Genomic DNA, 26722 nt, shown 5'->3' on the forward strand with positions numbered 1-26722 from the left:
ATAAGGGATTGAGGACCTGCAGAGAGAATCTTACTAAGACTTCAGAAATTCTAATTTATTCAAGTATCTACTCTTAGCTGGTTCTTCCTGGAGATGAGAAGTAAAATCTTTTACATATGTTTGTTTTTGAAGACACCTGAATGAGGAAAGGTGATGTAAAATAATTACAAAAAAATACACACATACATACAAAATCCTTCCCCCTATAAGTCTATTGCATGGCCATCCTGGGCTGCAAGGGCTCAAAGATGGAAGAGTAAGCCGTGGCAGGGGCATAAGTCCCAGAAGCTCATGGGGGCAACATTAGCTACCAATTACTGAGTGCTTCTCTCCACACTTTGCATTCACCTTTAATCTTCACAACAACTAAGAAGGACATTATCACTCCCATTTTACAGAGGAAGACACTAAAGCTCAGAAAGTCTAAGTAACTTTCCATAGTTACATCTGCGTAGGCAACAAGGCAGATGCCCTGCTCCTTTTACTATACCTTATTGTGTCTCTTAAAAAAAAGAAAAAAAGAATATATGATGAAACAGCCCAGAGCTTACCTGGCAGGAGGTTAACTATATGACTTTATCTAAAATAGCATCCCGATATCACTCATTTTCTACTTTATTTTTCTTCATTCCACTTCTTGATGTTACATTATATATGTTTACTTGTTTACTGTAAACCTCCCCTTTTAGAAACTAAACTCCAGGAGGGCAGGAACTCTGCTTTGCTCACTGCTATTTCCCCTGCATCTGAAACTGTGCTAGCCGAAAGAAGATGTACATATATTTATACAGGGACTAAATGTAAGACTATGAAAGACTATTGCTCAGCATGAAGGGGAATATAGAGTATACATGCACAGGATTTCTTGGTCAGCCCTGAGATCTCTGTGGCTGTCCCATTACCAGGGGTGCAAGGCTGCTGAACACATGGGAGAAAGGTACTATGACACATGGGCTCTGAGGTTCAAATTATGGTACCAATTTTTGTGATGCTGCCAGAGGCCCTAAATCCAGGATAAAGCAAGACATAGTAAAATTTAATACAACCAATTACAACTGTTATTAGACTTTCTTCCTTACAAACACTCCAGACATACATATATGCACACATACACACACACACACACACACACACACACACACCTCACAAGGTAAATCCCCTTCTGGTGGACTGAACTTTATTCCCCCAAAATTCACATGTTGAAGCCCTAATCTTTCCAAATACTACTGTATTTGGAGAGAGGGCCTTTAAAGGGGCAGTTAAAGTTAAACAAGGTCATAAGGGTGGGGCCCTAATCCAATATGACTGGTGTCCTTACAAGAAGAGACACCAGGGATGCTCACACACACAGAAAGAGCCGTGTGAGGACACAGTGAAAAAAGCCATGTGAGGACACAGTGAGAAGGCGGCCATCTGCAAGCCAGAGAAAGGCCTCGGGAGAAACCAAACCTACTCAAACCTTGATCTTGGCCTTCTAGTCTCCGGAAATGTGAGAAAATAAATGTCTGTTGTTTAAGCCTCCGTTGTGTGGTATTTCGTTCTGGCAGCCCTAGCGAACCAACACACCCCCGCCCCAGTTTCAGATTATGCAGCAGCAAAAACACACCACCAAACCTCCAAACATAGCAGTAGGGTGACGTTCAACAATCTATTAAACATATTTTAAAACCTCTAATATTTGGCCTTGTCTGCACTAAAACCATTATTTCTGTTTCCGTACAGACAAGAATATTAAAAGTTGTTTCTGTCCGATGTTTCCTCTGTCTACACAGACGCCAGTCTCCTGCCTAGAAAATTCAATCTCCAACTCCACTCCCAGCTCCCGGGCCACCTCAAAGACGCCCAGCCAGTCAGACTACCGCAGGCCACACCATGCTCTCTCCCTCCTGCCAAACTGCAGCCCCGCATTCAACAAGTGCTCACCTTTACTGATCATGACATCTTTAAAAACGGGTCAATTAATACTGATTTTTACAGCAATACCGGTTATAATTTTGCTCTTCCCAACATAAGAGCTGGAAGTCTTTCACTCATGTGTATTTCCCAAACCACCAGCACATGGCTAGGCACACATATGCTCCTTCATTCATTTGTCAACAGGTATTTACTGGGGACCTTCAATGTGCCAGACACCAGGAGAGGCACTGGCACCCCATCCACTCTTACCACACTTACTTTCTAGCCAGGGAGATTGACGTTAATAATAAATTATACACATCATTACAATTGTGATACATGCTATGAAGCAGCATAAGACGCAGCAACTGCTTGTTCCCATGCATGCTGGTCGGCTGCCTGGCACACTCCGGTGCACGAACCCTCCTCTCCCCCGGACACACATCAGGATGACCCTGTCTCTCCCAATGCTCCCGTCAAACCAACAGCAACCCAACTCCCGCAAGACAGGCAAGAACTGGTCACAGCAGAGCATCAGCAAATAGGCAGGGTCTGTGCGGTGTGCGCGGCCAAATACCGCAGGCCTCACATCCAAAGGATGTTCTCGCCAGGCTGGGACAGGGCCTCCATCCTCCAGGCATCAGGAGAGTGGGGAGCACAGGTGTCCCCACGGGGCTCTGGGACCAGGCGATCCTCTCCACAGAGCCCGCCGCGCTGTCTTCCAGGCGCTATCCGGGCCAAAGGGCTCTCGCGGAACCAGACGCTCAGCCCCGAGGCAGGATCGCTCCGAGGCAGGTTCTTCCCGGCGCCACAGCCCCTCCGGCCCCGACCCCGCCAGCCAGCAGGCCCCTAAGTCTACCGCGAAGACCCTTCCCTCCCTGCTCGCTCCTCCTCCGCTCCCAGCCCAGGAGCCTCCCACCTGGAGCCCGACTCGGACCTCAGCAGCCCAGCGCCTGAACTGCCCACGCCAAGGCCCGGAGCTCCCACGTCCCGGCACCCCTCAGAGTCGGCCCCGGCCCGGGGGCGGAGTCACGTACCCAGGCGAAGAGCGCGGCCGCCACGGGGGCGGCCTCCGAGGCGCTGGGCTCGCGCTCCATGCGAGGGCGCTCCATGCGAGGACGCTCCGCCGGCGCTTCCGGGAGGGATCGCACGCGGGCGGGGCCTGTTGGGGACGGGTGGGCGCGGGAACTCCTGGCGCGAGGACTGGACCGGGGACGCGGGATCGCGTGGGCGCGGGGCGGGGTCTGTGGTGGGAAGGGGCCCGCGGGCCTAGAGAGGAGGTGCGGCCGCGCCCTCCGGCCGCCGGGGACCAGTGACTAGCGGGGCCGGACGACAGCCCCGGGGCCGCCTCCTAGTCGGCCCGCCCCGGCGCGCTCGCAGCGTCCCCTCCCGCAGCCTCCTGTCGCGCTGGGCCGCTAAGCCTCTCGCTCCACCCCCTCGTACGCTTTATTTTTAGTCATAATTTCATGTTGCATGCAGGTGCACTGCGCGCCACCGTTCACAAAGCTCCTTCGCGTTTTTGTCTTCTTGAAGTCCCTCGACAGCCCAGAGGGGCTGACAGGGCAGGGATGGCATCACCATTTGCGGGAGCAGGAAATGGAGCCTGAGGGGGCGGGCGGGGTTCTGCGAGGCGTCTCGGGCGCAACTGCCTGGAGCCCACTTTGGTCTGCGTTCGCAAACATCTGAGGGGGCGCCTTGGGAGGCGAGCTGAGTGGCACGTCGCGGGTGTCGCCCTCTAAACCTGGCATGGAGCCACAACTCGCGCCTCGAGACGCTGAATGGGGGAGGCTGGTTAGCGTCGACTCCTGCTGGGGCAGCCTCCGCGCTCTGGGCACGGTCCTGCGCTCATTCTATTAATGCTGGATAACTTTCACCCAACGAACATTTCCATATAAAATGTCTTTTCCCAGACAGTGTCGTGTTGCTGGTGGGAGTTAAATAAGTTCAATTTACGTGGGGGAAACTATTGCACTGCCTATTGGGAATACAGAACACATGGGGTTACATTAAAGATGATCATCCACATTCGTAGCTCTTGGCCCCTCTGCTGACACCGCCTCCAGCACTCACCACCCTTCACGCCTTGGCTGGTGGGAGGTGTCTTGAGTGAGCTCTTACACTCTCCTTTCCTGTTCTTTCACTCCACCCACTCCTAGGAGTTTCTGTCTGTACGACCACTTGAAGGCAGCCCCTCACCTTTACCTCTCCAACCTGTAGCATCTGGAGAACGTTGATGATCATATCAAGAAAAAGGCAAACTTTGGAGAGACAAAACAGGCCTTCATTCTCTAGGCATCTGAATGTGCAGAAGCTATACCATGCTTGCTGACTGTCTTACAAGTGAGCTTTTTTGTGCTGACCATTTCTTTCAAGTATGTGTAACAGGATGTAAAAATGGGACTCTTCCCCGCTCAGTTTTGGCTGAGCAACAAGTGAGTTATTTCTATATCATAAAGTAGGGTGCAAGACCACCAAAGCAGCACTTGCAAAGCAGCTGTGTAGAAACCAGTGTATGACTTTCAGTCCACAAAAAAGGTTGAGAGGCCAGAAAGAATTGTAGTAGGATATGTGGCCACAATTATCAATGTGATGTGGGTCTCACCCATCTCATGTCCAAGGAAAGGTACTTCAGCTGGCTCCCTGAGAGAGCTTGGCATGCATCCCTCTAGATTAGGACCCCGGCAGGCTTCTGTCCAATCCGTGCTGAGAAATAAAAGGGCTTGTGGCTGGATCTCTGCTCCAATAGCTGAGCAAAGACAGACTGATGCTTTGGAGAGCTCTTTCACACCCAGTTTTTCAAAATAAAAACAATCCATTTCCCATGTATTTCCTATACACGAGCAAACTGGCTCGTGTCTTAGACCTTGCACAAGGGAATTTCTGGAAGGGTGAAGTGACACCCACAGGAGAGTGATCACTAGATTCCTTGAGGGTAAGGGAGATGAATTTAACAGCCCAGAGAGATATATTTACCCACATCAAGAGATCCCAAGAAATAAGAAGGTGGGAAGGTCTTCCAAAACACCCACAAGAAAATGCCAGCATGAAATACTTAACCAAGTTCAGAAAGCACTGATGCCAACTCACGACAGTATCAGACCAAAAAGAGCTTTCCTCCTTCTTACTTCCTCCCCTCTACTTCTCCCCAACCCAGTTCTAGAGAAGAAAAAAAGCTTCAACCTTAAAGTTTGTTTTTTAAAGTTTTTCACAGGACTAGCCCTTTTAAATATTGAAATGAGAAAGTGTGTGTCTGTGTGTGTGTGTGTATGTGTGTGACAGAGAGAGACAGAGAGAGAGAGAAATGGAAATTAGAAACTAAGGACTTTTTATTACCTGTGAGCAAGCAGAAAAGTCGAGGCAGCAACCTAAGATTTCACCCAGAGGGGCAAGGAAAAACTACCTTCAGAGCCAGTTTTAATAGAGGGTCTGGGAGAACATAGTTGTTCTCTGACTTCACCCCTTGAATGTACAAGCATCAATACTTTAACTAACCTACAGTTACGTTGTCATGTTAGATCCCTTAATATAATTTATTGGAAGTGTTGAGATGTTGCAACTATTTCAACTATGTACTCACCACTGCCTAGTTCTTCCCATAAGCAGCCTGGCTGAATTGCAGTTCCCTAATGGGACTAGATTTAAACCATTTAATGGCTTCAATTTCAGATGGCTTGTCTCCTCAAAAGAGGAAAGTATAAAGAATTTGGGAACATACAGACTGCATCTCTGTATTGTAAAGGTTAGGAAATTTTTTCCATTGGATTATTTCATTTGATTGTCCCAATAACACTAGTATGGCAAGTGCTGTTAGGAGTATTATTTTATTTTATATTATTTTGGTTTTTTGAGTCAGGGTCTGCCCCTGTGCCCAGGCTGGAGTGCAGGTGGCATGATAATGGCTCACTGCAACCTCTACCTCCTGGGCTCAAATGATCCTCCCAACCTCCCATGTAGCTGGGGGCTACAGGTGTGAGCTACCTTCTCTGGCCAGGATTATTATTTTATTGATGAGAAAACTGAGGCTCAAAGAAGTTATTCACGGTTAGTTTTCTACTTTTGATAAAGGAAGATTAGCTAGCTGCAAACCTATTCTCATGAAAAACAACTAGAAAAGTTGACAGAAAATATTTTTAAAATCTGTTTCAAGTCATTGGAGAGCTATCAAAGCAGCAAGAACTTGAAGGGCCAAGATCTGGAAACTGTGAGATTATATTTGGCACTACTTTTCTCCTTGAAGCACTTGCTAATTATAAGCAATGTCTTGGAGGCTAGGAAACTGGGCTGAAATCAGCACTGAGAAGCTGAGCAGTACTTCCAGCAATCTCATAGGGTAGGGATGGAAGGTAGGGATGGTGAATGTGAAGCAGGGGACAAAAGTAGGAGTCCAGATCCCCCAAGGAGAACCCCTGGTACACACTCATAGCTTTCACTTGGGATCCCTAAAGGGCTATACCCTAAAAGTCAAGGTAAACTGGAAATAGACCAGCCCTCACAAAGACTGAAGTTCAGCTTCTCTTTCACTCAATCCCTAATTGGACTAAGACTTTACCGTGCCATTGTATATTGCCTACTAGAAGCAAAAAGCAATCCCCTCTTGTGAAAGATAAAATCATCCAGAAGCTAAGGGGGGATATCTGTTAAGAGAGTGATCGTATTAATAATTCTTTATGTGTGGGAAATGAGGAGTTTTTTTACAAAGTCCTCTTGCAGCATAATTTATTCAATAATCCAGTGTAGTAGACTTAGTTCATTTTACAGATGAGGAATGTAAACCAAAATTAAAATTCAAAGGCCCCCCCAACCATCTGAATGGACTTTCTTCTAGGCAGGGCGCTCTAAAATTTAACCTGAAAGACCCATTGAGGCCATAACTGGATGTGGAGGTCACATACATGCCACATTATACCCCTCCAGCACTAACATCAACACAGACCTTAAGTCTGATGAGAAACAGTTACGATCTATTCTCTTGGAAGCCTGCAATCTGGAGGCTTCATCTGCATGATGAAACTTTGGTCTCTGCAACCTTTTATAGCATCCCAGACATTTCTATTAATTGCCAAGTAGAAAAATTTAAAGCTACCTATAATCTGTAAGCCTCCCACCCAACACTTTGAGTTATCCCAGCTTTCTGGACTCAGCCAACATATTTTATAAATGTGTTTGATTGAAGCCTCATGTTTCCCTAAAATGTATAAAACCAAGCTGCACCCTCATGACCTCGGGCACATGTTCTGAAGACTTCCTGAGGGCGGTATCATGGGCCATGGTCACTCATATTTGGTTCAGAATAAATCTCTTGAAATACTTTACAATGTTTGACTCTTTTCGTCGGCAGGAACATGCAACTGAGACTTTACCAAGAACTCTGAAAAGTGGTTACCAGGTTCCAGATGTGTTTGGCTTCTATCTCATATTCATAGGCTTTTTAAGAAGTATAAAGACATAATGGATTTCTTAAACTAATAAAACTGCTGATATAAGTTTAAATCAATTTTTACCGTATGTTTGAAAAAAAGTAAATACTGGTTGAGAACATAAATTTTGTGTTCATTTATTATCCCACTGAATAACAAACTTGTTAATCATAAATGTATATTACATAGTAAAACAAAGACTAGACCAAAATAGACCACAGTATCTTAAACACTTTCTAGGAATTAATATATGGACTCTATTATATATTCCTTTACAGAATTCCTGGATTTTTTTTTCATTTTTTAATTTGAAAGCCAACTTAAAAACTAACAATAATTAGGTATATTTTGGTATGTCATTACTACTTGTATAACTCCAAATGACAAAATACGTAGGTAAAGAAATGCAGGCATTCTGCAGACCAGCTTTTGAGCATCCTTAAAAAGTCAGTAGGATATTAACTGTGTCTTTGAATAATGATTCACTGATAAAGAATTATAAACCAGCTGGGCATGGTGGCTCACGCTTATAATCCCAGCATTTTGGGAGGCCAAAGTGGATGGATCACCTGAGGTCAGGAGTTCGAGACCAGCCTAGCCAACATGGTAAAACCCCATCTCTATAAAAAAGCAAAAATTAGCCAGGCGTGGTGCCTCATGCCTGTAATCCCAGGTTGCAGTGAGCTGAAATCACGCAACTGCATTTCAGCCTGAGCAACAGAGTGAGACTCTGTCTAAAAAATAAATAAATAAAATTATGAATGAAGCTCTTGGTTCAATTCTGTTCTCACGTTTGGGTAACTATTTACATATTCCTAGATGCTTTGAAGACATATATTTAAAATGCATGAAAATTCTAAGGCTCTCAGGACTCCTGATTTACCAAATATCACAAATCCCCAGAGGTGAGAACTGAAATCCATCATTAAAAATGTCCATTGTTCTGAAGTTGTGAATTATATGGTTGTGTTTTTAACATTTATTTTCATGTGCTTTAGTCATAGAGTGATTTTAAACATCGTTATTTTAAAATTCAATAAGTAGGATTCTTCACCATGATCAAAATTGTATAAAAATAAGCATATGTAGTATGCATAATTTGTGTTATCTGCTATCTATTTTTTACTTTCTTTTTTTCTACATGTTCTAAGATTTGCTATCTATTAGGATTTGCTTACAATAGATTTCCTTGCAACCAAACTATAAATCAGCTCATCAATATTTCAAATGATTCCAGATTCACTAGCATCTGTTTACCATCAAACGTATACTTAAGAATTGATCAGCTATTAAAAGTACAAGTAATGTAAAAATTTAAAACAGCATGAATTCTTCTTCCAAATTATATTTCCTTATATAATATGACATGAAATACAAAGTTTTTTATAATTTATTTTGAGGTCTAAGAAGTACTAAAAGATCTAGTAGTCTGTTGAAATAAAGCATGTTAAATGGTGTACAATTTATGTGAAAAAAAAAAGCATAGTTTTTTTAGGTAGGTGAATACCCCTGAAAATGATTTTAAATATGATGTTAAATATACCATACATGGAAATTAAATTACTGGGAGAGGAAGCTGATGGAGTGGGATATTCAAGTGATTCCTAGTTCCTATATAGACATGGTCAATTTGAGATACATGGCAGAGCTACCATATTATACAACCCCTATTCATTCTATGTGGATGGTGTCACATGAAGTTGTACAGCATTGGCCTAAATTATGAGACATCTACATGGACATCCAGGAATTAGTTGGAATTAAGAGGCAAAAAAAATTCAAGAAAGATGTCAAGGTTACAACTGCAAATAGAGGAGTCATTCAAAATAAGAACTGAAGTCATATATCTGGATGACATTCCCCATGAAAAGACAGCAAAAAGAGAAGAAGTCCAAAGACAGAAACTTGAAGGACATCTTCATTTAGTGACTAGAGGAGGAATGCGGCAAATTAAAGAGACACAAGCTTGTATTTTGCAGTCCAGCTTCACCCATTTATAACAGGACTGCTTACTCCCTATGCTACACAGCTGACTCTGCATAAAAACCAGTCCTTGAAATCCTTACATTACTTACAGTCTCAGTTCCAAACTGCTCTTCTTGACCTTTCTGACATTCTATTTCCTCCCCTTTTCTGTAGCTTCTACTCTCACTGCATGGCTTCCTGTTTATGGCCTCACCTTATATCTTAGAAATAAAGTACTCAGCACTGTTTTTCTATCCTTTACCTTGCACTTCTCTCATCTATCTCAGTTTGAACTCTCCCTTTGATAACAATGCTTCCTGTTACTCTGGGGACAATCCCGTTATGATACCTAGGACCACATGTCTGAGTACAGCCCCGTGCAAGTCACGTCCCACTAAGTTTCCCTTGGACCCATGAGTAGGATAGGTAGTCTAGAATAAAACCAATATCATGTGATGTCATTGAAAGAAAACAAAGTTTCCAGGAAGATAGTTACTTGGGAAGGGGCTCCCTAGTGCCAAAAAATAAAGTCTCAAATTCATAGCCTGGTCTTAATGATTATGCCCCAATCAACCTTTCCAGGCTTAGCTACCCCTATTTCCCTACAAGACACTACACTTGAAACTAGACTACTTGCTCTTTACTAGGTATGCTCCATGTACAAAGGTCTCTATACTTTTGCTCCTGCCAGCAACAAAGACAGCTGGTCTCCTATTAAATTTTAGTGTGTGAATGTGATTGAGCTTGACACAAATTCAGCAATAAGTAACAGATACTTTAGAAATAAGGGGATCTCCAGTAACAATATGAGTCAGTGCCGTAATACTCCTCAAGATATTCTAAATGATCATAAAATAAATGATCTTGTTTTACTCAAGAAGGATTGGGGAAAATAGAGTTAGGCTGAGACTAGATCTATCTATTGGGTCAAATGACTTCTCTATTAAAAATGGGTGGTCAGTGACTTGTATGGTAAACAAATTGTCTCATTGAAGCTGTTACCAAAAAAAGAAAACTAAACAAAACAAAAAAAAAAAGGGGCGGTTAGAATATCCAGGTACAAATTTTCAAAGACTAGTGATTCATTAAGGAGTGGGATTTGATAACATTGTTTGCCAGAAGATGCTGTCTCTCCAGGATCAGGTTTTCAAGAAAAGTAAGAGATGCAGAAAACTAAACACCACATATTCTCACTCCTAGGTGGGTGTTGAACAATGAGAACACGTGGACTCAGGGAGAGGAGCGTCACACACTGAGGGCAGTTGCTGGGAGGTAGGGGAGGGAGAGCAGAGGGTGGGGAAGGTGGGGAGGGATAACATGGGGAAAAATGCTGGATATAGTATACACCTAAAGTAAAATTAAAAAAAAAAAAAAAAAAAGAAAAGCAAGAGATGGCCCAGAGGCCTCCAAGTTGATGCTCAAATGCTCCTGGATTAGGACTGGCTACTCTTAGATACTTGGCTGCCTGCTGACCTTAGCAAGGGCGTCACTGACAACATCAAGATCATGCTGCAGTTCGTTCATGGCACTGGTTATGCTCTTGGTGTCTTTCAGGATCTGAATACTCCGTGTATATGGATTATACTTCACTCCAAATGGACGCTTAATTGTTTTGGTAAATTCTCTATTTAAGAAAACAAATGAGAGACAATCAATTTCTAGGGGGTGAACAATGAAAACTAAACAAACAACAGAACCTATTTCACATACTAGGCAAAAGACAAATCTTTGTGAGATATGTGTGCAACAAATCTGACCTACTTCTCTACACTGCATTTGCAGAGGCCCCCTGGAATCCCAAGCAAGTGCAAAACCTAAAGTAGTTATAATTATTTTATAACTATATAAAATAGTTATAGAGTTATAAAATAGTTATAACTACTTTAGATTATAAAGTAGCTGTAAAACCCTGGCATTACTAGGGAAAGATTCCATAAATTGATTTATTAATCATTTATTAATGTACACATCTCTTGACTACAGTAAGGAAACCAACTACTGTAGTTTTATCAATAGACATAAAACTGTTTCATTACAACACTTGACCACATAGTAACAATCATGCCTTATATAGCTATACTTACCTACACAGGTAACCTGTGTGTTTAACATATAACACATACAGACACACACATACTCACACACCCCAAAATAGACTAGGAATGGTCCTACTCTGTGCATATGTATATTTTTTCTGCTTAGAATGTTTCCCTCTAGGCTCCTTTCAAATGACCTAAATTCTGCCCGTTTTTCAAGCATTAAGGTTCTGCCTCCTTTATCAAACCACTGTTTGAACCTCTCATTTGGAACCCACAAGAACAATCATGTTCAGGACTCTTAGGGATAAATGTGCAGCTGGGGACAAATGTACATGAGTAGCAGCTGAAATCCAACTCATAATCCACCTGGTCTACAGAGGGGACCCCCTTTTCTAATTTGCATAAAGGTGCCATTTATGCTAGAGGAATCCCTGATAGTATTATTATTTGGGTTAGTAAATGGCCTAACTCCCCAACTAATGGCTTCTCTGGAAGACAAGGACTATTACTTCAACCCCTATCTATCCCCATCATCACAATGTGACCTCATGACCTCTTCCACTCAATGTTGTCTCATTGATTCTGCTTTGAAAGTCTTTTCCTTTCCTACTACTTCTGTCTTAGTTCAGGCATTTGTTTTCACCGGAAGTGTTGCAAGAATCTTCTAAAAAGTTTCTCTTCCTCCAATATCCACCTTTCTTCATCACACATTTAGCTGATTAATAAAGTGTAGCTTTGATTGAGTTGTACATATCTCCTTTATTTTTCAACATCTTGACCCTTTTTTCAAGCTATCTCACAGCCTAAAATTTAATATATCTAAATATTATCTATCCTTCAAGTCCTTTCTCAAATAACATTAAGATTACCCTGTTCATCCAGCTGAAATGAATTGCTCTTGAATAAAGTGCAGAACAATGTTTCATCTGTATTTCTCCAAGGCTCTTATCACTTTCCATGTTGTTATATAGTAATTTGCATAAAATTTACTTTCCCTATTAGACTACTAAAATCTCTGATTAGAAGAACTGGAAAGAAAATAACTTCTCAATGTATCTGATTCATATTTGCAACTATGCAAAATCCTTATACACAACATACTCTAGATACTTGTTATGAAAGGAAGATGTGTTACAGACAGAAGGCTCCTTGTGGGCTTCAAATTATCTAGCTGCTTACTTCTGTGACCTGTTACCATCATGGGGCTGATCTTTCGCTGAAGAAAATGGAGGCATGAAGAAGATATACTGTACCTCATCTTCTCCTTTGCATCTTCAAAGCTTTCAGATACAAAGTAGACATCCTGAAAAGTTGTGATAAGACATTCCTGTTTGCAGGTAATCTTGGGATCAAAGGGCTTTACTTTGGCATGTCCAGAAAGTGCATGCTAGAAGACAAAGAGTCAGTGAATAAAGAATAATCCCTATTTTCATAGAACATGCAACTTCCATAATTGGCACACCTCTAACATATTACTAATGTAATGGCCCCAATCTACAATTCCAAGCTTATTTCCTATAGCTCTATTCAACCCACAGTATACTTCAGCAGAAGAAATGACTTGCTCTTCCCCGTAAATGCCCCCAAGCTAATCTCCATGGCTTTGGTCTTCCTCTCTTCTTTGTGTAAAAGGCATCCAAGGATCTTTATTTACTTATTCCTGCATTATGGCACCAACTTTCTACCCAGCACTAGTTATTCCTATACATGACTTATATACCCACCAAGTGCTCCCTGAAAGCAAGACAGTACCTTGGATGGTGTTTCACACACATTCATTACTCAACAAACATAAGTTTATTTATTCATTGGTTAAATAATAAATCTCAAAGAATTCCCTAGAAATTATAGAAGTTATTGCTGGCATATCAGAAATGGTAAGGAAACAGCAAGACTTTGTAAGCAAAGACTTCAAAACACTATTTATTTTAAATATATTATACATATAGCATTTCATATATATCAGAAATATATCAAAATATTTCATGTGTGTGTCTATTACTAATGCAATGGCCCCAACCTACAATTCCAAACTTATTTCCCATAGCTCTACTCAACCCGCAGTATACTCAAGCAAAAGAAAGCTTGCTGTTCCCCATAAATGCCCTGATAAAATTCTGATATTATATACATTTAGATTATATAATAGATAATTGGGAAATAGAGAAAAATACATTCAGGTAATGATTAGTGACAGCCCCAAGTATTTTCCATAGTAAGAAGTTCTTGTTCAAAACTGAAAACTATTTCAGGTTTTATCAATTAAATTAGGTGAATATGGTTACATGCAAAGATTTACAACTCTTACTTTGAGTTCACTGATAGAAGAAAGTAAGCCAGCTCCAAAGACTCTTAGCTGTCCATCTTGTTTACATAGACCAAACTCCACAGTGAAAAAGTAGCACTGCAAAAGAACATCAATATTATTCTCACACACTGAAGAATTCAACTTAAACAAATTACAGTTCTTAGTCACTGACCCAAAGTAACCCAGAATAAAGTCTAAAATCCCAGCCTAGTTCACAAGTCTTTCTATAATCTGGCCTCATTCCAACCTAGTACTTCTCAAACTTCTGTTCTGATGACTTTTACATGTTATCAAAAACTAGAGGGCCCCAAAGCTTTGTGTATGTGTGTATGTGTTGGTATCACTAGCTATATTAGTCATACTAAAAATTAAAACTGAGGGAAAATGCTTGCTAATTAATTTTAAAATTTAATACACTCATTTTTTGGTAACATAAATAATGCTAATAAAAATAACTATATTATACAACACAAAAAAGTAAGAAAAGTAGCATCATTTTACAATGTTATAAATCCTTTTAATGTCTGGCTAGAAGAGAGAGGGAGTCTTATATCAGCTTCTGTATTTAGCCTTTTGGGATATACTGTTTGAGTACATGAGTTACATCAGCTTCATGTGATTTTTAGTTAGAAAAGGGTTGCATATTTTAAGAGTCTTTTCAGAGAGTTGTGGATATTCTTCTTTTACTCTGCATGAAGACTTAACAACTGTGTAGAGTTTCTTAAAGTTCAACTGCAATGCAGAATCTGAATTATGTCAACGAACTGCCCATTTCATTAAAATCCACTGTGTGCTTTGAATGGATCTTTTATTTAGGCATGATTTTGACCTCAAGGACCCCATGAAAGAATCTCAGGGACCCCAGTGGTCCCCAAACCACAGTTTTAGAAGCTTTGTTCTATTTCACACTGCCTTCCTCATCCTGGGACAGTCTGCTCCTGCTTCTCGCTGTTTCCCCAGACACACCAAGCACCTCCTTGTCTTTCCTTGTGTGCCCTCATCCTGAGATGCCTTTCCCTCCTTGCTCAGCACATCACTCATTTTCCATCAGCTAATCCAGATGTCTCTTCCAAGAAGCCTTCCCCAAGTTCTCTATGCTCCCAGAGCAATCTGTTAACTTTGCTATAGGCTATCTCATTTGAACATAACTGTCTCCTCAAATGGTATATAAGTTCCTTAAAGGTAGAAACCAGGCCTTAGTCATCTTTGTATTTCCACCAGTGTCTTGTCCTAGCACTCAAAAACATTTTAGCATAATTTTAATGAAACCTATCTTTTTTATTGGAAAATAAAAAATAGATAACCTATTATAGTAATCTTATTTTTCTCTACCTTTTTTAAAGCTCATGTCTCCTTTTGATAAACCTTAAAATTTTACATCCTTCTTTAATCAAATTTGAATTGAATTAAAGATTATGAGCAAAACCAAATTTTCTTTTCTTTTCCTTTCTTTTCTCTTCTCTTTCTTTTCTCTTTTCCCTCCCCTCCTTCTCCTCCCCTTTTCTTTTCTTTTTCTTTTTTCTTTCTGACAGAGTCTCACTCTGTTGCCCAGACTGGAGTGCAGTGGCACAATCTCGGCTCACTGGAACCTCCAAGCAAAGACAATTTTCTAATGGTCATTCTGGATATTTACTTTTAAACTATGCAGATACTCAAACACCCTATCCCAGTTGAGAATTACTGATGTATACAATTATTTCCAGATTTATACCGTTGCCAGTTTTTGAACAGCCTCCTCTGAAGCTCCAAGAGAAGCCAAGCCAATTTCTTGGGAGAACTGGGCAAAACTAGGTTCAGCCAAAAGCGGGACATGACCTAAGAGTTCATGGCAGGTATCTCTGAAATAAAGGTACAAGTTTGTCACACTGCAGTGCTTAACATAAGTGTGTAATCAACCATTCAATCAAATTCAAATCCAATATTTTATTCTATGGATTACAAAGGACACTAATCAAATAAACAATTTTTGTTCAAAACCTTGGCCACTCACAGACACACACATATAAGTGCATATCAGATACCTCTGGACATCCGGGTGCCACCTCCACCCTCCAACCCCACCACATACACACCCAAATCAGATCTCTGCTCAAATATCACCTTCTCAGCAAGGCCTTCCCTGAGCACCCTTTTCAAAACAACAATGCACATACACACTCCCACCCACCTACACACTCCTCCATCTCCTTTCTCAGCTTTATTTTTCTCCATGCCACTCACCACCACCCGATGCAACATTTGCATATGTTTACTTGTTTGTTTATTATCTGTATCCCTCACTGGAATAGAAGCTTTATGTAGGCAAAAATTTTTGTCTGACTTTTTTTCAGTTACATTCCCTATGCTCAGAATAGCAGCTAACACCTAATACGTTGTCAATTAATTATCACAATGGCTAACACATATAAAGTATGGGACATGTAATTCATGCCAGGCACCATTCTAAAAGCTTCACATGTGCTAATTTATTTAATCCTCACATACCAAAAAACCCCACAAGGTAGATACCATTATTATAAATAACCATTTGATGAATTCATGGCTGAAACAGAAGTACTTACGGCTCTGGGGTATAGAAGGGATCTGAACTGTGTCTCACATATTGAGTGCAGTGAAAAACTCGAAAGGCTAAACCTGATAAGAAATCTCTTGGTGATAAGTAACCAGCTACAGGACGGATAGAAAAACCTGTACGTTCTGCAAAGCAAAGGAGAAAAAGAAAATCTTTACCAGAATAGACCCCTGACTGTAGCATTTTAGTTCTGCCAGTGGCACAAAGTAACACTTTGATGGAGGACATGAAAACTAAAATTTATCATATGCATATTAAGGAGAACTAATCATTATTAGGCACTTACTATGGCCAGGCAATGAGTTAGACCTTTTACATATCACTTCTCCTTTCATGTTTACAACATGAGTTAAGGATGTTTCTCCTTATTGTGACAACTATGAAATGGAGGCTTAGAGACTCAATAACGTGCCCAAGTCCACACACTAGTTGATAAAGGTAGAAGGAGAACTCAGATCTCCTCATGCCATGCAACACCTTGCTGTTTCCCTAATGGGTTTATACTATCTCCTAAATAATCTTCTTTTTGTAAAAACTCACTAACAAGATGTATTCACTTAAATCAGAACCATTTTGAAGCTGTGCTATTTTTAGCCAGTATCATCTCTTTTAAAATAGTCCCTTTCTTTTATCTAAACTGGATAGTGTTCTTCCATCTCCCAACAGCCAAGACTGCATGAATACTGTAAAAGACGCCTGCCATTAGGATTCAATGGCTTGGGAGACCTCTGTGAGCTCTAATCTTGCCATTCATTCCAAACCCTCACAACTCTAGTATGCCAGTTCCATCCAGCTGTGTTGTATTTGGATGCTCCCATTCTGATGGGCAGACTGCACCGTCCAGTAAAAGTGTCCATAGTGATAGAAATGTTCCATATCTGTGCTGTCCAATAAGGCAACTACTAGCCACATGCAGCCATTGAGCATTTGAAATGTGGTTAGTGTGACTGAGGAACCAACCTCTTGATTTAAATTTATTTTAGTTAAATTTTAAACAACCAAATACGTCTAGTGTCTACCATATTTGATAGTGCAGGTGTCCCCTTCCAACTTTTACACTTACAAATTTTGCAAGTGGCTTCTATAAAAACTAAATGTTTGAAAAATAGTGATGAAGGATGCTGATGAAGTTGTTACATCAAATTTGCATGAGATTTGGAGGAAATGTTTTGTTGTGGATATAAAACTGAAAGCTGTTCACTTAGGGTCTGGTGCCTGGGCTGGCTGCAGAATGTGTTGCTGAAAATGCTTCAAGGTAGATTTTTTTTAAGTCTATGTGAGAAACTCAAAGATAGCAATAAACTAAACTCTTCAGTCACAGCATAACTTTTTTGTTTTCCTCTGCTATGGTAATCTACAGAGATTGTCTACTGAGATAAAAGGGAATGTTTATACTTCTTAAATATTGTAAGCCCTTAGAGACAGATCACTGTTCATTTTATTTCCTATACTAGCTAGAAAAAATTAAAAAGGCTGGGACCAAACAAATGTAAAGAACTAAAAGGAGCAAAATTGTCCTTACCTTTTGTTTATGCCTCTACTAGCACCATCTATTTTCTTGCTAAAATTATCAAACTTAATGTGGAAAAAGTCTTCGACTCTCCCCAAGATGCTTGAATTGCCTCTTCCCAACCCCTGGCAAATTGGTGTGGAGCTTTTGCACAAACACCCCCACGGATGAGGAGCTAACCATCTCATAAGTGTGTTCTATTTTCAAATCACTCTTTTAACAAGATATTCTCTATTTTGGGGCAAAAGCTTGTAGCTTCTATCCAACAGTCCTTTACTTTAGAGTTGCACAGTAATCCCTCTTTTATAAAGATGGCTTTCAAATATTTAAATAAAGCTATAACATCCCCTAAATCTCTAGGTTAAAACCCTAAGAGTTCTTCAAAGTTTACTTATGTGATACAATTTCAAATCCCCTTAGAATTCTGTTTACCTTCCTCTACCCTGGCTGCAGGTTATCATTATCCCTCAACTGTGGTGCCCAATCCTGGATCCAGTACACCAGGATAGAGTATGGGAAAATTCTGACCTCCCATATGACTACACTTTATTCCTCTGTTAAAAATGCTGTCACTGCCGGGTGTGGTGGCTCCACCTGTAATCTCAGCACTTTGGGAGGCTGAGACAGGTGGATCACTTGAGGTCAGAAGTTCAAGACCAGCCTGGCCAACGCAGCGAAACCCTGTCTCTACTAAAAATACAAAAATTAGCCAGGCATGATAGTGGTTGCCTGTAGTCCCAGCACTTTGGGAGGCCACAGCAGGAGAATCGCTTGAATCCAGGAGGCAGAAGGTGCAATGAGCCGAGATGGCATCACTGCACTCCAGCCTGGGTGAAAGAGAGAGAGACTCTGTCTCAAAAAAAATTCTGTCATGATCAAAACAGTTCAGCAACCCTCTTACAAAAGAATTAACTAGCTTATTACCTTTTAAAAAGTTTGAGACATCTTCCAATTGTGGGATATTATCCTCCCGATATCCACAATATTTAGAAAGCAAAGGTAAGTTTTTGAGATACTCTCTGCAAGCATGGGTTGGGTAGAGTTTGTTGAGCTCTTGGAATACGGTTCCCCAGGTCTTAATTTCCTCTTCAGTGAATTCAACCTTTGGAATGGGGTCTCCACTAATGAGATAAAGGGAAAGAGTTGTTTTGAATTAGGATTTAATAAATAGTAGCACTTATTTCACTTTCTACTTACCAAATGAACATAATTTATTCTGTTCACTTATTTTATTATCTCAAAGTTGGCTACATTATTTTCTTTTAATATACTTACTGTTTATAGTTCATAGCCAAGTCCGCAAAATACTTTCGACGTTTACGGTAGACATTGTCTTTGAAGCCCTGATAATTAAAGACATGTTTTTAAATATCCATACTAAAAAATACTTGACAAATGATATTAAGGAAGCATTTCATTATTAGTAGAGCTATTATATTAAGGGCTACATAATTGTTACTATGAGCAAGCATTATTTAGAGATTTATTATCATTTGTATTTTAAAGTCAATGTTACATGACAGCTTTATACTCTAGTAGCTACAAAGATAAAAGACATAATAGATACAAAAATAGTACAGTGGCTACAAAGATAAAACAGTTTGAAGAATAAGGAAACCACTATCCCAGTTAATTACATGGCTCTTTTCCAAGGGTGAGGGTTTTTTTCCTTAATCATTTGACTAGATTTTCAGTTATATTTACCTGTACTAGCCATTAATAATAAAAAAGCAATTAATATTTGAAATAGTGCTTAACTGAATCTAGTCTTAGATTTTATCACAAAATGCAAGTATATTTACCATTCGCAGAAACAATGATGATTTTAAAAGCAGACAAAATAGTAACATTAGAATTTATACTCATGAAAAAACTTTTTTAGGCAAAATGGCTGAGCATGGTGGCTCACGCCCGTAATCCCAACACTTTGGGAGACATAGGAGGGAGAATCACTTGAGCCCAGGAGTTTGAGACCAGCCCGGGCAACAAAGCAAGACCCCGTCTATACAAAAAAAAGAATTAAAATAAGGATTATAACTAGACAGGTGTGGTAGTGCAGGCCTGTAGTCCCAGTTCCTTGGGAAGAGACTGAGGCAGGAGGATGGCTTCAGCCCAGGAATTCTAGGCTGCAGCGAGGTATGATGGTGCCACTGCACCCCGGCCTGGGCAACAGATAGAGACTGTACCTTAAAAATAAATAAATAAAATAAAATAAATAAGAAATCAAAAACCAAAGCCCAGGAGAATATAGCCAAAAATGCAAATAATGGGAAAGAAGCGGATACCTATAAAGAGATAACGAGATTCGTCTCTTTAACACAGATCTATGGGGTAATACAGATTTACTATGACCTGAATTTGTGCTAAATTCTGGAAAAACAAATATGAACAAAGCACAGACTGGGGCTTAATGGAGTTTACATTAACCTGTTATTGTAAAATGATACAATAAGTGCCTCGTCATATCCCACAGATATGTACAGAATGGCACACACACTTAAGAGGATTGTGTGGCTCGGTGAATGCTTCCCAGTGATGGCTCCCAAGTTAAGACACAAAAGAGGAGTGGAAATAGCACAGTGATTTAAACAAAAAAAGAAAAAAAGCATGTTGGACCTAAGAAAATACAAGCAACCCCATGTTGATCAAACTTGGAGAGGAAAGCAGAGCATGTTGAAAACTAGTTGGGGTCTGCAAATTAAAGGTCCATTAAGGAGCTTGGAGTTTAGCCTTCAGTAATGGAAACCCACTGGTGTTTTTTTTCCACTGGTGGTTTTTTAATAACAACTTTATTGAGATATAATTCATACACCATAAGATATCCATTTAGTCGTTTTTAGTATATACACAGAATTAAACAACCATCTCCACCATCTAATTTCAGGTTTTATCACCCCAAAAAGAAACATCATGCTCATTAGCAATCTCCATCTCCACCCCAACCCTCCCCAATTCCTGGCAACCAGTAATCCACTTTCTGTTTCTATGTATTTTTCTATTCTAGACATTTCACATAAAAGGAATCATACAATACGGGGCCTTTTGTGACTAGCTTCTTTATCATAATGTTTTCAAGGTTCATCTATGTTGTAGCACATATCAGTATTCCACCTCTTTTTATGGCCAATAATATTTGCCTGTATAAATATACAATACTTCATCTATTCATCAGTTAATGAACATTTGGTTTGTTTCCACTTTTTTACTATTATGAATAATGCTGCCACAAACATTCATGTATATATTTTTGTATGGACATATGTTTTCAATTCTTTTAAGTATGTACCCAGGAGCCATTGGTGATTTTTAAGAGAGAAGATTAATAATAGTCATACTGAGGTTTTAGGTCATTCTAACGAGTATAAGGAGGAGGTGTTTGAAGGTGGCAAGGTTCGAGGAAGGGAGACCAGTTAAGGGATGTGGTCATAGGGATGAATAAAGGATACATTTAAGAAATACCTAGGAGGTAAAAATCAGCAGGACTTAGTAGATCTGTAAAACTAATGTACCCACCTTTCCATAAACATGCCGCAAATTTTCTTGCCTCTGAAACTTTGCTCATATTGTTCCCTCCTGAATTGTTCTTCCTTTCCATCTTTTACTTGCTGAAATCTTTTAAGGCCCAATTGAAGTGTTGCCTTTCTCTGAACTCTTCAGCTAGAAGTGTTTGCTCTCTTACGTATATTTTGAAGCAATTTTTTCATGCCACCTAGCACACTTTTTACATTTTATCTTGTGTGTATTTATATATGTGTGCTTTAGCATTTCAACTAGACTGCAAGCTCATTTCTGGCAAGTACTGCAACTAATTGCAATAGTTACTCAATAAGATGATAGAATAAATGGACAGAACATCTGGTGGCTGTCTAAGGTAGTATAAAAAGGTCACATTCGCAGAGCTAATATGTGAGAGAAGCTACATTAAAGTCCTGGTCTGTTCAACTTCACAATTGCCCTCTCTTTTCTCTTCCCCTCCCAGAAACCTAGAGTTTTGTAAGGAAGCCTAATGCTCTAGATCTACTAATTCTCCAACTCTTGCCTGTATGGTACAATTTTACAAGGGAACAAGTTCCCAGTTCATTAACTGCCTTGTAAACCAATCATTCTGTGCAGTGTGTGGGGCAAGTCTTTCTCTGGCCCACTATTTATTTCCCTTTCCAGTAACCCATGCCTATTTAAATAAAAACTGATTGCAGACACTGTCTTCATTTTAGTATAACCCTTTGAATAGCTCTTAATAATAGAAATGCCGGGCACAGAACAGATATTTTGGAACCAATGAAGCTACATGCTTTTCAGACAGTTAGTCTCAATTCCACCAACACGGAGGTCTACTAACACTTCCTGAAATCCTGATTAAAACAATATCTCATTTAGTCTAGAAAAAAAACTTTCTGTAAAAAAGTTGCCCTTAATTTTTAGTTTAAATTGTTTTTATAAATGTATTTATGAAAAATACTTACAGAGCGGTAGCTCATGCCTGTAATCTCAGCACTTTGGGAGACTGAGGCAGATGGACCACCTGAGGTCAGGAGTTCGAGACCAGCCTGGCCAACATGGTGAAACCTGTCTCTACTAAAAATACAAAAATTAGTTGGGTGTGGTGGCAGGCACCTGTAATCCCAGCTACTTGGTAGGCTGAGTCAGGAGAATCACTTGAACCTGAGAGACAGATGTTGCAGTGAGCCAAGATTGTGCCATTGCACTCCATCCTGGGCAACAGGGCAAGACTTGGTCTCAAAAAAAACAAAACACAACTTACAGGATGGTCTGCATCTAGTTCAGATCCATACATCAGAACTCTGTTGGCACAATGGTCCAGGTCAGATATCTTCTTAGGAAACCAAGGAACAGTTTCCATACCTGTAAAATTAAAAAACAAAAAACATTAAAAGTTGAAGAGACAATCTTAAACAAAACAATAAGGAAGAAAAAATAAAATTCAGTTGGATGAGATTTTTAATTTTAGCTTGTACATCGAGGCAAGATTTATACAAGTTAAGTAAATTGCTCTATTTCTAAAAAGTAAAATTTATTCAAAATTTCTGAGCTTTATTTTCATTTTTATTTATTTATTTATTTTTTTTAGTTTTCAGGTTAATGTTCTAAGTTTTGGAGAAACACTATACTTTAGAAACAGATTAAAAGTTTAAAAATGCTTAAGCTACGTATTTAGCTGTCATGCAAAAGCAGAATGAAGATTTACAACTTTATTTATAGACCAAGGTACAAACAATAAAAACTTCATTTATTTTTGTTGATGGGCAGGATCTTAGAAATCATTTGTCTTTGCCACCTTGATCTTCTCACCATTCCTTAGACACACAAGCCCTCATAAGACTTTGGGGTTTTGTAAATGCTATCTTCTGCCTGGGATAGCTATTCCACTTCCATTCCCCACCCCACCCCACACTTCTGTTTTCCTGAGAATATCCTTCACATCCTTTAAGACCCAAATCTAATGAAAAGCCTTCCCTGACCCTGTAGCTAGAGCTAATTATCCATCCCCTGGGTTCCCGTGATGTTATGTTTCTCTCTAAAGTCTTTTACTGTGTTTTATTATAATGTACCTGTTACATGAAAGATTGGAAACAAGTGTAGGGTAGGGACTATATCTTTTTCTATATCTATTTCTTAGTGGAAATATCTGTCACAAGGTTGGTGTACTGTAAATATCAACAGAACTATTTAGTCATCTATAAACCTCTGCATTTCACAGATGAGATAAACAAGCTCCAGAGAGGTAATTTACCCAAGTTTACTCACTCTCACTCCTCATGGAAGAGAGAGGACTAGAACTCAGCTCTTCTTGCCCCAGCATAATGCTCTTTCTAACATATCCAGGAGTGATATTCAAGGGATTTAGCAACAAATACAACAGGAACACTAATCACTCAAAATAGACATCAGCAGAGTCCTAGGCTTCTGCTCTGCAAGGTGTTAACCCTTTCATTGTTAATGATGGATGTGGGACTTCTTAGTGGGGAGTATCTGGAGCAACAGAGGCTTCAGGCATGGTGATGCTCCCTGAAGGGACTTGAGGAAGTAGTTCTCTGCCAGACAGAAGTAGAGGTATATCAGTATTTTTAAATAATTATACAGCTGTATGAGCAAATAGCAGATGAATAGCAACCTTGATTACACCTCAAATATTGTGGACATAATCTGAAGAGATTATTTTAGATTGAGTACCATATATAAAATGTAGCTAATTATCTATTTGTCTTTTGCCTCGAGTAAACTTCAAGGATTTTTTTCACCAGTAAAGATCTTAGCCTTTATCTTTGCTACTGATTATCTGAAACTTTAAAGGCCTTATTGCATTCTCATTTGCTTTTGGAAGGGAAGCTCTACATCAGCGGTCCCCAACCTTTTTGGCACCAGAAACTGGTTTTATGGAAGACAATTTTTCCATGAACGGGGAGGCAGGAAATGATTTCATCAGTCATCGGATTCTCATAAGAAGCACACAATCTAGGTCCCTTGCACGCGCAGTTTGCAATAGGGGTCATTCTCCCAGACGGAGCTCAGGTGGTAAGGCTTACTGACCTGATGCTCACCTCCTGCTGTGCAGCCTGCTTCCTAACAGGTGATGGATGAGTCCCCTGCTATACATATTGTGTGTCTCATTTCATAGTTGTCAGCAACTGTCAACATTAGCAGCAAATTTAAATATTCATTTACTATCTGCTAGATGCCATATCTTATGAGATTGCTAAGTGCTCAGGGATTGTGAATTAGAGGTTTGTCAAATCAAGAAATGTTGATTATTTGGAAATTGAGAGATAATCAATTTCTGATTATGCTGAATTCTTTCTCTCCTTCCTTCCTTCCTTCCTTCCTTCCTTCCTTCCTTCCTTCCTTCTTTCCTTCCTTCCTTCCTTCCTTCTTTCTTTTTCAGAGTCTTGCTCTGTCACCCAGACTGGAGTACAGTGACACAATCTTGGCTCTCTGGCTTCAACCTCCTAGGCTCAGGTGGTCCTCCCACCTCAGCCTCCAGAGTAGCTAGGACCACAGGTGCATGCCACCACACTTGGCTAATTTTTGTATTTTTTGTAGAGACTGCGTCTCTCCATGTTGCCCAGGCTGGTCTTGAACTCCTGGAGTCAAGTGATCTGCCTGCCTCGGCTTCCCAAAGTGCAGGGATTATAGGGATGAGCCACCACTCCCAGCAGTTTCTTATACTCAAGATTTTCTTTTTCATTTCTCTTATACTAGATCAAATGTTGCTTTACAATTTTTCTTTGGTATCTTGAGCAACTATATTTTGTGTTCCTTTCACTACCAGCCTGTAAGCAATTTTGAGAGACTGTGTTTTATTTATTTATCTTATCTCATATCTTCAAGATAAATATAAGATTGGACACCCATTTGGTATTTCATCTTCTAAGTAGTATTTTCACCTTTCAAACTTACCATCTTCCTTCACAGTAAAATTATCTGGTGGATTCACGGAGAGAACATTGGTATGAGACTTCAGCAGATGAAAAATATCATTCAGTTGTTCTCTGTTGATGTCACAGTCAACAAAAATCTCAAATTCTGAGTTTCTTCTTTTTGATTTTCGGGACTCAATATGTAACAGATTCACATGCTTCTCCTGTGTAAAGCACAGGGTAAAGATTGCATGTAACTGCCTCAAATGTTAATAGTCTTTGAGCAGGTTACTTTCATTACCACTAAAAATCAAATTCACACTTCTCAGAACAGTCAAAGGGAAAAAAGCTGTTTTTAGTACTGCCAACAACAAAATAATTCCTCTTAAAAATTATGTACTAGTCAAATAAGTTTTCAAAATTCATCCCATCCTCCAGAAAACAATAAAATAACACATACTAGAGGTCCTTCAGATTGTCAGAATTAATCAGAATTCAAATCAAAATATTATTCAGTTTCCTGGCTAAGAAGAATCTTTTGAAAATTCTCATATCTAAAAGCTAGATTTCAAAAAGTGATACCAATGTTAATCTTGGACAAAGAAGAGTTTCCCTTGCAAAAATCCATTTAATAAAATTAGATGAACAGATTGAGCACAGAGTTTAATACCTCAAATCTCTTAAGCTACAATCTTAGTAACAGCTGAACCAAATCTCCTCTGCTGACCTCTTCTAAGTCAGCTGAAGATGGAGGTACTGTGTGTAGAACTGTGGGATGAGGGTATGGTCTCTTACCAATTTGGGTAGCTGAGGAAGAGTGCTAGGGACATTATAATGAAACATGGGAACCAATCACCCAGTAGTTTTTTCATCTAAGAAAATGAGAAGATTAGAGCAGATAGTCTCCAATACTAAACAGTGCATCCTAAAATAACTTAATAAACGCCTGTGTAACTAGGTAAAGTCTACATAGAATACAAAGGGAAGACATAAAGGAATTTATAATCTAGTTGGCTAACACATGAAAGATTAAGAAAATAAAGTAGAGAGTGTTTAGATGTAGATTCTCAGCAAAGGGAAAAGAATCACAATTTAAGAGACAGTAGAAAATTTCACGGAGCAGGTGGGAACTGAAATGAATCTTAAAGAATAGACAGAATAGGCTAGGCATAGTGGCTCATGCCTGTAATTCCAACACTTTGGGAGGCCAAAGTGGAAGGATCACTTGGGCCCAGGAGTTGAAGACCAGCCCAGGCCACATAGCAAGAACCCATCTCTACAAAAAATAACAAATTAGCCAGGCATAGTGGGGCACATCAGTAGTCCCAGCTACTCGGGATACTGAGGTAGGAGGGTCAGTTGAGCCCGGGAAGTGAATGCTACAGTGAGTCATGATTGAGCCACTGCACTCCAGCCTAGACAACAGAGTGATACCTTTCTCAAAAAAAAAAAAAAAAAAAAAAAAATTATCAGGGAACGTGAGCCAACAAGAAAGAGGACTGAGTGATAGAGGATGTTAGGAAATTAAAATAGGCAGGGTTTATCTGGAAACATAGAATTTATCCTAGAATCAATAGAAGTCAGTTACAAAATACACTGGGATTGATCAGGTGTGAAGAATAGTTTCATTTCATCTATT

At 39.8% G+C, this 26722-nt stretch overlaps 2 protein-coding genes across 11 annotated transcripts in view; both read right to left on the reverse strand.

Annotated features, from left to right (window-relative positions):
- SERGEF (secretion regulating guanine nucleotide exchange factor) overlaps window positions 1-3168 on the reverse strand; it is a 233335-nt gene extending 230167 nt beyond the window's left edge. For all 10 annotated transcript variants that reach the window (XM_032240891.1, XM_032240890.1, XM_032240895.1 and 7 more), the window contains exon 1: window positions 2934-3168. In XM_032240891.1, coding sequence (XP_032096782.1) covers window positions 2934-3008 — 75 coding nt within the window. In that variant the 5' untranslated portion in view covers window positions 3009-3168. The remainder of the gene's footprint in view (window positions 1-2933) is intronic.
- A 5517-nt stretch (window positions 3169-8685) lies between these two features.
- Window positions 8686-25755, reverse strand: TPH1 (tryptophan hydroxylase 1). The gene is made up of 9 exons (XM_032240902.1): window positions 25124-25755; window positions 22470-22570; window positions 18983-19050; window positions 18632-18828; window positions 16187-16322; window positions 15337-15463; window positions 13626-13721; window positions 12571-12704; window positions 8686-10902 (listed from the first exon to the last, which is right to left on the reverse strand). The coding sequence occupies exons 2-9, from the start codon at window positions 22566-22568 to the stop codon at window positions 10728-10730; spliced, it is 1032 nt and encodes a 343-aa protein (XP_032096793.1). The 5' UTR covers window positions 22569-22570; window positions 25124-25755; the 3' UTR covers window positions 8686-10727.
- Window positions 25756-26722: the final 967 nt, after the last annotated feature.

Source organism: Sapajus apella, unplaced genomic scaffold (genome assembly GCF_009761245.1).
Source record: "Sapajus apella isolate SASKATOON/1434 unplaced genomic scaffold, GSC_monkey_1.0 scaffold47, whole genome shotgun sequence".
Classification (NCBI taxonomy): Eukaryota; Metazoa; Chordata; class Mammalia; order Primates; family Cebidae; genus Sapajus; species Sapajus apella.

What these genes read in the sequence shown, in the direction of transcription:
- TPH1 (XM_032240902.1), bottom strand. Translation starts at nt 22,568, where the DNA reads ATGGAAACTGTTCCTTGGTTTCCTAAGAAGATATCTGACCTGGACCAT. An exon ending in TGTCTCAAACTTTTTAAAAG is followed by an intron (nt 16,323 to 18,631) that starts GTAATAAGCTAG and finishes TTTGCTTTGCAG; the next exon opens with AACGTACAGGTTTTTCTATC. An exon ending in CCCTTCTATACCCCAGAGCC is followed by an intron (nt 15,464 to 16,186) that starts GTAAGTACTTCT and finishes CCTTTATTTCAG; the next exon opens with AGATACCTGCCATGAACTCT.